Source organism: Mastomys coucha, unplaced genomic scaffold, assembly GCF_008632895.1.
Source record: "Mastomys coucha isolate ucsf_1 unplaced genomic scaffold, UCSF_Mcou_1 pScaffold5, whole genome shotgun sequence".
In the NCBI taxonomy this organism is placed as follows: Eukaryota; Metazoa; Chordata; class Mammalia; order Rodentia; family Muridae; genus Mastomys; species Mastomys coucha.
Window position 1 is genome coordinate 7,542,071 of NW_022196911.1, and position 11,589 is coordinate 7,553,659.

At 48.6% G+C, this 11,589-nt stretch overlaps 1 protein-coding gene across 1 annotated transcript in view; it reads right to left on the reverse strand.

Annotated features, from left to right (window-relative positions):
- The window catches only part of Ezr (ezrin), a 45,110-nt gene extending 35,460 nt beyond the window's left edge, over positions 1 to 9,650 (reverse strand). The window contains exon 1 of the mRNA XM_031350956.1: positions 9,489 to 9,650. Within this exon, the coding sequence (XP_031206816.1) occupies positions 9,489 to 9,500 (12 nt within the window). The 5' untranslated portion in view covers positions 9,501 to 9,650. The remainder of the gene's footprint in view (positions 1 to 9,488) is intronic.
- Between the last annotated feature and the right edge of the window lie 1,939 nt (positions 9,651 to 11,589).

Consider the following 11,589-nt stretch of genomic DNA (forward strand, 5'->3'; position numbering starts at 1 on the left):
CTTGTGTTTTTAAAAATGTCTGTTTTTGAGGTTCTACTAGGTTACATCAAACTCATCAATTTGCATGTTGTTATAGCCAAATGCCACAAAAGGGTTCTGTACACAAGTACTTGACTGGGGTGGGGGTAAGGGGATAAGAGGTACTTTTCAGCCCTTATTACCACTAACCACTCCCAACCCATCAGCTGTGTTCCCTGCCCCTTTCCCACCCACCCTGCCTTCAGCACCAGGACACAGACCTCCTAAAATGGCTGCATAAGATTTCCACTCAGTAGATACCTCCTATCTTATTATGTTCCTTTCCAATTTTCAAGGCCGACAGACTTGCTAGTGAGATACCATCCTGGGCCACAACACCTCCTCCCTACCCCAAATCTTGTAAGTAAATACTAACCATGGGCTAGCTGGGAACCAAGAGTTTGTAGGTTTCCATGTCGAGTGCAATTCTGGTGAGAAACTGCCTCAAAAGCATGTGTGCCAAGGAGGGGGCGGAGGCCCAGCTGCAATGACATCAACTGTTCATTTGATCGGCCACACACAGGTGACCTACAGCACTGTGGCGTCACTGCAGAGCTGCGTGGAGAACCCCTCAGCATAAATACTAAGACTCTGAGCCGGCTCCCCAAATCAGGGGCTTCACCTGATTTCCAACTGGAATACGCGTTCATTCTGTGAGGAAACAGTGAAGAATTCTTCCCTTTCCCACACCTGTAATATGTTTTCTTTTGTATACTAGTGCAAGAGTGTGCCCATGTGCCTGCACATGTGTGTGCTTTGGGTATGGACATCAGAGAACATCCTCTCCTTCCACCACATGAGCTCTGGGGATGGAACTCAACTCGGATCCTCCCTCAGGCTTGATGGTAAGCTCCTTGACCCACTGAGCCATTGACTCCTTTCCCATAAGGAACTAAACTCTCCAACAGGCATCGTCACAAAACTAGAAGGAAGGGAAGCTTACACAGACTCCAAGCACACTTCCCTCCAATTTTAATACCACTTACTCCCTGGAGTGCTTCATCTATTGGAGAAGGGGGAGGGGAGAGAGAATATGAATGAGAGAATGGGAGAGAGAGAGAGAGAAATAAGAACTTAGTGTATTTTAAGGATCTCAAATCCCATCCACCCATAAACTTCAGCACATAGCCTTCAGGTCCTTTTATGGTTGGTCTGTCCAAATCCAACTAATACATTTTGCTACTCACTACTTCCTCTCCAGCCCGCTTCTTAGGAAGGCACACAGTGGTTCCAACCCTCCCTCCCTGGCTAAGGCCACGGAGGCCCATCCAAACAGCGGTGCAGTATGTACGCCAATACCTCAGTATCTCAGTGAGATCGCTAACAGCACCCTGTTCCATAAAGACAGACCAAGCTAAACTGTGCTGACCATGTCGCCTCTAGATCAGTTTTCTCTTCACAAACATGAAGATGAAGGCTAGATCCTGTGCAAAGACAAACTGAAGGAGAAATCTACAGATACCACCACGGAGACACAAGCAAACACTCTCAACCCACATCCCTGACCCGAAGCATTTGAGAAACGATGGCCGTGTCTCAGCGGACCAGGAAGATACTGATGCACATCCACCACCAAATCTACGTGAAAGCCAAGTTTTAGAGACATGTCAATCAAGACAGGGTTCTGGAAGGTCTAGTTGACAGCGCAAGTGATTTGCTAGAAATGAACAAACACAAAACCTATCACACTTTGCACACTCTGCCCATTCTCCCCCATCGTTTTAACTCTTCACCCAAGAATAAACTAATAATAAAAGTTAACTCAACACCTTGGCAATGCCTGATCACATGCAATGGCCGTCTGTCTGCTTTTCCACATCTCTGTCCCTCCACCCCCCACCCCCATTACATATCAACCCTTGAAAGCAGGTAGGTCCTTCCCTAAGGAGGAGCTGAGGAAGGCACTGATCCCCATGACCTCTTGGCAGAAGGCTATTTTGGGCGGTACTAACTTTCCTTGGCTTTTGGCCACTGAGGGACAGTGGGGGCACATTCAGGAAAGGAGAGACTGTACATCAAATGGAAACCGATAGGCCATGATGTGTTAACCATGTTGAGCCACGGAGGCAACAATGATCCAATCTTAGAAGGCCCTCTGTTGTCAGCCAGCATGTTCCCAGGTCCCAACAACCCCAGCACTGTGCGTTTGGAGGGGTGTGAGCAGTATTCACCACGAGAGTCAAACAGCAAATGAAGACTTTATTTTGCTGTCTAGTTCATTGGGCTGTCTAAATCGGACGAAAAAGAATGACCATCATGGGGTGGGGAAGCTTTCAATTAGATGAGAATTCTGTAGTTGCAAGTAGAACCCACCAGGGTCAAGCACAAGAATGAGTATATGAAACACACTACACACAAACACAAGCACATACAGACACACACACACACACACACACACACACACACAGACACACACTTTTCTATCCCCTGAGCCCTTACAAGTAGGCAGGCAGCTTAGAGGCAACTTTGTACTTCCTACCACCCTCTATGAATCAATCAGCTAATAACGAAAAAACTTAAAGGTCTTTCTGGAAGCAGATGATGTTTTGGGTATTTTGTTGTTGATGCTTGAACCGTCTGATCTCACTGTAAAGCCTGAAGAGGCACAAATATACAATTTATCAAACAACACAAAGGGAGAGCCAAGGTCTGTGAAATATGAGGAGGGCAAGGGGTTGGGGGTCACTCCTGCTAGCTTTAGTTTTTTAAGTTTTCAATGATAAAAAAGCAACTAATTTATAGACAGTCTCTTTCCCCAACTCAAATATCAGGTACAAATTGCTCTCAGAGTGTGCCAAGGCTCTGTCATGAGACAATGGTTTAGGAGGTGACACAAGATACTGCCACTTTCCCTAGGAAACAAAGAGCAGCCACTAGCACTAGCCTTGTTCAACCTCAGCCCTGCCTGCACTCTGTGATACTTTTCCTAATGGGAGTCTCTTGCTCAGGACACAGGATGGACTCAGAATGAACCGACCAGGAACAGCTTCTTTGTTTTACGAGAATGGTTTTGTAAAAACTAGAACCGAAGGAGTGGTTCACCTTCCAAATATTGGCCTAGCCATAAAATCTGCACAAGGTCTAACAAAACCCTGACAATAGTTACCTTTATCCTGGAAGCAAGGGACTGGCCCTGTTCTCTGTAAAGGCCCGGAGGGTAAATAGCTCAGGCTTTAAGAGCCTTATTTTGGTGTTTTAAAACAAGGCTTCAAAACCCTAAAAAAAAAAAAACATTCTTAGCTGGGAGACCTTAGGAAAAAAAACCGAAGGCCTTAAGTCAGGGTTCACCTGTCCCATACTTAAAGGAAAAGACAGGCCTCCACCATCCACTGTGTCAATCATCTCCCCCATCCTACCCTACCCCCACCTCCCCAGCAACGTTGGATTACCTTCTCTTGGGCAAAAGGAAAAGAAAAACAACAAAAAGAAGCTGTCTGTGGAAAGTGACCTCAAGTTCACAAAAAGAGAAACAAAATATGCTAAACCTGTACTGAGCTGTGTGGCCCGCTCTTGGGTGACACCCCCACACCCCACCCTTATTTGCATCAGAGAGAGCTGAGTTGACGTTAGAATTTTCTTTCAGCCTTTAAACTTTGTTCTCTCAGATATATTAAAGGGGTAACCTGTTCCTTAAGTTTTCCTTCCCTCTGAAACTGCATTGCCATCTATCTGTAGTAAATAAAAGGTCCTTACTGAATGAGAAAATGAAATAAAATAAAAAACGGAACCAGCCTGCGGCCAGAAACACTCTTAGCCTCAACCTTATCTGCCCCCAGCAACCGGCCAACATGGAGAACTGCCCTGGCGCGCCTGCTTGATCCTGATCCCTGTCCTACCTCACCTTTGCCTGCACCCACCTTCTCCAACAGAACTCCTCCCAGGCACACCCTAGAACCAGGCCCACTCACCACAGACAGGAAGCAGAATTCCCGGGGGATTCTGACAACAGAAGATGTGGGAGACAGACAGTTCGCTTTTACTGAACATTTTCTGTGGCTCTTTCCCCATGAAGGTCATGGGGATGCTTGACCGAGAACTCAGTTTTGCTGACAGTTTACACTGAGAAGTGCGCACAGGATTAACAAGGCTTATGGTATGTTAAGATTAGCTATCTGAACATCACAAAGCCTTGCTTCAGTTTACCCCAGGTAGCATCTTTTGCACTTAAAACCTTTTCTGGTCTGAATGACAAACTGAGGTTGATGGCTTCTCTAACAGCAAGCAGTATACATCATGAGATTGTAGTGGTTCTCTGCATTTTTATTAAAAAAAAAATAACGTACATTTAACTAGGTAATAAATATCTTAGTCAAAGTTTCTAAGTCACATTATAACAATGGTTTTGTTTGGTCCTGTAACTTTATTTTATATAAATGAGTGTTTTGCCTGCATATCATACAGTACTGGAGGGGTCCAGAAGAGGGGGGTCACATTTCCTGGAAGTGGAGACACAGAAGATGTGAGCTGCTGTGGTGGGTGCTGGGAAACAAGTCTAGGTACTCTGCAAGAGCAGCAAGTGCTCTAAACTACTGAGCCATCCATCTCCAGCACTACCCCTTGGTTCTTCAAACATTTGGGATGAAGCTTCATTGGTAGAGTGCTCGCCTACCGGCGGTAAGAGAGTGCTGGGATTGATCCCAGCACAGCACAGATTGGAAGCCCTGGCACCAACATGAAACCCCAGTTCCTGGGAGCTGAAGGTAGGAGGAGCAAAAATTCAAGGTTGTCTTCTGCTACACAGGGAGGCAGCCTGGGCTTCAAGAGGACTCTCCATCATTATCTGACTGACAAACGGTAGTCTTTACTCCGGAAATCAAAAGCCAAGGAGGGTGAGCATGTTGGGAAGGATGCTACAAACTTCCCGTCTTTAGCGTAAAGTAAAAACTAAAAGTCAAGAATCTGCTCCTAACTAAAATGTTAAAAAGGGAGAAAGGGCTCTCTCTCTCAAAGGTCAAAGGGTCACAGAAGTTTCCATCTCAAAAATTAAGAAAAGGAGTTACAACTCGCTAGGTGGTGCTGTTTTCTTCCCCGGGGTCTAAATATTATTAACAAGTTAGTCCCATCTTGTTAGGAAATCACAATGTTACCGTTAGGGTGGCAACAGACAGAAGCAGAAGAAGAAATAGCCAGAGAAAAGTTTCACAGGGATAAGGGCTTTCCCTGCCTCTGAAAACCAAGAGCCACTACCAAATTGAGCTCTCAGCCCCTGAACCTCATGCAGCAGGACTGGAGTTAGGAGTCCCCTGGAGTCAGAAGTCCTCCTGGAGTTAGGAGTCCCCTCCTACTAGGCTCCCTTCGCACCTTGCTTACAAGCCAGAGTCCAAAATGGCAATGTAAGGTTGAGGTCAGACTATGAAAAAGTAAGAATTGCTTTTCAACGTTATTAACGTGTACAAAAAGCCGGTTCTCTGCCACCCCCTTCACTGCTCTCCAGCACCCATTCATCTGTGCAAGACAGAAACCGGAAGGCCACAGCCCTTGGTGCCCAGCGTATCTGATCTACCATCAGTGGGGTTTTCTTCCCCCACACACACACTTTTATCACCGTGGTCCAGGCGGTCACTCATCCTTGTTGCTCCTTCCAGAAGGTCAAAACCTGAGTTAAGACTAAAATGCCAAAGTATGACTTGACTCGGGCACAGCAACCTGATTGCCTCCACAGTCAAGCAGGCTCCAACCGGAACCCTAATTCCTCCCCCTTCCTACCGCACTGAGTTCCTCACTGCTCAGCACTCCTTCCCACAACAGTCAGAGCCACAGCTCAGCAGTTACAGCGATTACTGTCTGCCTTGAACCAGTCTGTGAACCAGGCTACCTCTGTGTCTACCATCCGGGGCCTCAACACCTCTCACAGGAACGTGAGCGGATGTCTGCTGAACTCCAGGATGAGCTATAAATATTCATCAGGCTTTATTGTGTGATGATGGCGCCCATCGGTAACCCTAGCCAGCATTTCTCGCTGCCACATGCCAAAACCTTAGCCACCTAATTCACCATCTGCCCTGGGTGAAGAGGGGAGGGGAGGGAGTATGTCCACGTGCTCTTCTCAATGAAGGTGTGTGTGTGTGTGTGTGTGTGTGTGTGTGTGTGCATGCCTGTGTGCACTTAATAAATAATACCTATGGGTATATTCATTAAAATCTGTTCCCTGTTAAAATCTCAAGTGAAAGGCAATATTCCCAAAGAGGTATGATTGTCTCAGAAATTAACTTGACTGACTCGCCTAGCATACATGGAGCCTTGAGTCCAGACCTCAGCAATGCAAAATGAAGAGTTTTAGTTCACGGTAGATATTCAAAGGATAAAAAGCCTTAGCACCACCTTAGACGTAAGCCTGGTTAAGGCATCTCTGTGTGTGCGTGCGTGAGGCAGACAAGCAGTTCTCCAGCGGCGAGGCCGGGAGACATCTGAGATCACGGTGGCTTGAAAGGCAACACCCTTCTCTCTAAGGCTTGCCTGCAGCTTCCCACCGGACCAGGATAGCAGGTTAGGGAAAGCAGAGAGAAGGGAGGGGGAGAGGAGCTCCCAGGCTACCTTGCCTGAAAGGATTGTGCAACTGCTTCCTGCACCCGCTCCTTCTGCTAACCCCACCCGTGTCCCCAAGGAGGCCACGCAGCGCCCAATTCTGGCACCATATGAACAGAGGCCAAGGTGCACTCCAGAGCACCCACTGTCTTCCTTGGAAGCCCATCACTCCTATCAGATGGAGTGCCAAAGTGACAAGGCAATCAAGAGCAGTCACAGGCCACAGCTGTCCCTCCTCAAGTGCCAGACCCTCCCCAATGCCTCCCAGCAGAATTAAGACAAAATTTAGGCTTCTCCAGAGGGCCACCATCCGGGTTTTCCCACCACCACACCCTACCCAGGGGCTGTCTTAAACCTCTACTCTTTTCTGGTAGACATTTCCTTCTTGGACGGCACGTTAATGCGCTAAGCTCTGTCTTGGTTGGAGAACCAGACTGTGAGTCCCCACAGGGAGAGAACCAGGTTGCCCCCTCTGTGCCAGGCGCTCTGCTTGCTGAATGAATAAACATCCAACATTTTAATACTCGGGGTCTAAATATCATGTCATCTCTACCTGCTGTCTTATGAACAAAGTCATCTAATTGGGCCTGGAGAAGAAATCACCCACCACGTGAAAGGCCAAAAAAAAAAAAAAGAGGCCGAAATCTAGATGTATCTGTGGTTAACTGGGATTGCCCCTTAATCCAGTGAAGCATCCCACCCACTCAAACCACAAGGAAATTCTCACTTTAGGCTTAGATAGAATCAATCACCTTTTGTTTAAAGGACATACCTAAGGAGTTTACTCGTGAATGCTTCATTTAACATTTACCCAGGCAAGGAATAAATAAACCCTAATCAGCAACACTCCCCCCCAAACACACACACACACACACACACACACACACACACACACTCCCCAATACACTAAACTAACAAATTCAGTTTCCAGGTAACAGTTGTAGAGGTGGTCACTAGGGCTATTTCCAGGGCTCAGCCCCACAGGCCATCATCTCTCACCCAGCAGGTAGGGGATTTCCTCCCGCAGGCATGCACCCGCACCTAAAGGAGCCTTCTCAGCAAAGTCTGCAAATTGTTAACTCTGGCTATTGTAGAACAGACTTCATAGAAGTTACTCTGTTACTGAAGCTGATAGACACACAGACCATGACTACCCTTCCTCAGATAACACCTCAACAGTTCTTTACTTTTTCAGAACAAAGTTCTTACCACAGAAAACCTTTAAAACAGGAAATCGAAACTACCATCCATAAAGGGGTGGGGGGAGAGAAGGGGAGAAGGGAAGGGAGGAGAGGGGGAGAGAGAGAACCTTAAAAATGAGGTAACTTTGACAGAGTGGAGTGGAGTGTCTGGGATTAGAACACTTTATACTAATGGAAACTGGAAGGAGCACTTATTGTGATTCTGTCCTCGTGAGGTCTCTACTTAATATACAGAAGTAGAACAGTGCGGTCATCACCAGCGTCTGGGGAAACAGAGATTTGTGTTGTACAAGGACTGAGAATATAGACTAGTGATGTTGGAAAAATGGGCAATGGTGATGGCTGATCAACAATATATTTTATGCCACTGACCGACACATTTAAAACTGGTTTATAAAGATAAATTATATGCTATGTGTAGCTTATAATTTAAAAAACTAAGAATAAAGAAATTACAGTTTGTAAAGAGAGGGAACAAAAGAAGCAACTGGAAATGGCTCCGCACTTCACCACCACCACCACCACCATCTCGGTATATTTTAATAAAATGAAAAAACAAACAAACACACCCAGAACTAATGTACTGACCACCACCCCCCACCCCACCACCCCAGCATCTGCTGCAGCACCAGAGTAACACATCCTGGGCCAGTTTTATACCACAGGTATAGTGGAACCTGGATGAGTCACTTCTGAGTTTGAAATGCATTTGTGTGAGGTCAAAATACGCTCCCCTATGAATAACGTAGGCCAAAAACTGTATGTTTGGACCTATTATCCGTTTTTAGAGTAAATTCTTTGACCTGACAGAAAATAGGCTTAAGACTGATAGAAACAGAAATAAGATTTCAGAGAACACAAAAAAAAAACGTAGTAAAAACAGATATGCCCTAAGGACTAGAAATGAACTGTAGTTTATTAAGAAAACTCTTTGTAGTTTTATTAGTCTTAATTATTTTCTCCATCTCAACTTAAAAATGAAATAGACAAGACATAATTTCTCCCTCTACCCAGTCACCAGCCCCCCCGCCCCCGCATTATAAAGGCGGGTGGAATATATACACACTGAGGGCCTGCCTTGTAGTTGTCCTCCCCACTCCCAACCCTGTCCCTCCAGCAATCGCAACAGAATCAGATTCAAGAACAGAGTGGCAAGCTCGCAGCACGTTAATTAGCCCAAGTTCACGACCAGTGCCCAGTGAGCCTCCTTATCAAGCCTCAGGGACTGCTTCATCTGCAATTCAAGTCCACGGCTAACCCTCCCCGAGATAGGGATCCTGCTGCAACCAGCAAAACCCTTGTTTAGCCTGGCCGCGCCTCCCCAGCCGTCGAGAAAGGGGCTGAAACCAGGCTATCCCAGGCACAAAGCCTCTCTTCTCCCAAATGCCCTTCAAACCGCCCAGGAAGGTGTGGGCTGCTAGTGGTTTCGGTCGCTCGAAGGAACTGGGCGAGCAGGTGTCGGTCGTGTGAGAAACCACCAAGCTTCACTGCGACTTGCAGCAGTTAAGAAACTTGGAGGTTGCACTAAGTGTCTACTTTTAAAGCAGTCCGAAAAAGACCAACCCACAAAGTAGACTAGAGAGAGTCGCAAAGGCGTCCACAGGTAACAAGAGGGCGGTCGGCGGCCCTACACCAAAAAACGAACTCGGTTCTACAGAAGCTGCCCAGCAGCCTGTGCAAGGTGACTCCCTGGGGACACCCGGCCTGGCGCACGCCAGCCGCTCCGGAACAGCGACAACTTACTGGCTTGGGCATCTTGGCTGGCTGGTGGCTCTGCGTGGGTCCTCGGCTAGTCGGCTGTACGGCGGGGCGGAGGCGGCAGCGACAGCAGAGACGCGTCGGGACCTGCAGGCAAAGGGAAGCCCTGCGCGCGCTCCGCGGTCCGGAGTTTAAGAACAGGCCGGGCGGTCCCAAGACGAGTCACGCCCGACAGGGGCGGGGCGCGGGGCGCGCACCCGAGCGCCCCGCAGGTTTCACTTCGTGTGTAGCAACCATTGCCCCAGAGACGAAACCTCAACCGCGGGATCTTTTTAACACTTCTTTTCTTTTCCCCCTTTTTCTTCACAAACTGGGATCGGCCGGGAGGGGGCCGCGTGTCCGCGCAGCCTGCCCTCCGCTTTGGCTTCGGGAAGGGAGCCCCACCCCGGGATGGAGGGTCGCACAGCGGCTCGAGTTGCTCCTGGAGGCTCCGCTCCACTGTTCCCCACGCGTGGGGACTCCCAAGTCCGCGCACCGGCGGTCTCCCGCTCCATCAGTCCCCTCCTCGGAGCGCACGTGGCGGCACACGGAGCGCTCCTCCCGTGTGCCCCCAGATCCCGAGCGGGGCGGGGTCCCGGAGCCGCACCCTGTCCAAGCCGGAGCGCACGACCCGCGAGGTGAGCCCGCCAAGATGGCCGCGGCCCAGGCGGGACCCGGACGGGACGGTACCCCGGACCTCCCACCTTCCGCGCGCCCTCGCTCACGACTCCGGGGAGTCCCATGCTGCAGCAGGCGAGCGCGGAGGGAAGGTACAAGTGCCCCGCGCTGCACGCAGCCGAGTCGCCGAAATGCTACTCCACGTGCTGGGGCGGCGGCCACCCGGCCTGCTCGTGGGTGGAGCTGCGGGGTCTCACCCTGGTCACGGCCCCGGATCTCCGTGCACGTGGCCTGCGCCGCCTCTGAGACTGGCACGCGCGTGGAAGACCCCTTTCCGGGATGCCTTAGTTAAAAGAACTAATTTGTAGCAAAAGGCTCCACAAGTCGTGGTCTCTGAAGTCCGCCTAAAAACTAATTCTAAAAGTCTCCCCCCGCCCCGCCCCCCGGAACAGTCCAATGTTTTCCTGTAACACTGGTGGAATCTGTTGGGCTATGATTAAAGTCTTGGTTCTCAAAGCCTGGTTCAAAGACAACTAACAAGCCCCACTTGGGGATTGAAAATTCAGGTGGTTGAAGTTGGGTGAAGGTTGAGACCCGAGCTGCACCTGAATTTCTTTCTGGTGGGGTATGGCACTGGAAGGCTTGATTCCTTAGTTTTCTTATCTACAAAACTGCCCCATCTTATGACACCTGTTCCGTGAGTTGTAATGAGGATTAGATGTATTGAACACATGCACACAACTCCTGAGTAGATCCTTTCCAGAATGGGAAAAGTTCCTTTTGGGACTCGGTGATCCTAATTTGTAGAATAGGGATTCAAGGAGCAACATCTACACAGATGTAGACCAGTGAAATACACACGTGAAATGAGCGTCGTGCTAGGTAAATACTAACCCAGTCTGCTATGGGTCACATGGCTCCTATCTGCTCTTCTAGGCACTTCCAGGGCCTGGCAGAGAGCAAGGCCAGGGTTGAGGTGACCTCTCTCATCAGCAGAGTCTATCCCCTTGAAAGATAAATTTCTTTTTTATTAAAATAAACTATATGGGCCAGGCAGTGGTGGCACATGCCTTTAATCCCAGCACTTGGGAGGCAGAGGCAGTCGGATCTCTGAGTTCGAGGCCAGCCTGGTCTACAGAGTGAGTTCCAGGACAGCCAGGGCTATACAGAGAAACCCTGTCTTGAAAGAATAAAATAAAATAAAATAAATTATATAGTAGGTAGAAAGGAAATTATGGAAGAGGTTCACATCACCTACAGGAAAAGCATCCCAGACTGGACACACTCTGAACATACCCCGCCTGGGCTGCATTATTCCCCAGATGCCCTGAGAATTACATGCGTCTAATCCAGTTTTGATCTCGCTCCGTTTACAGTATACTGTCTTCTTGAGTGGATGTTTGAAATAGCAGTGGCCTGGGGCCTTCAGAATCCTTTCCTGAACCTTACCCCCCAAAGGAATTTTTGAAAAATGGCCTGTATGGTATAG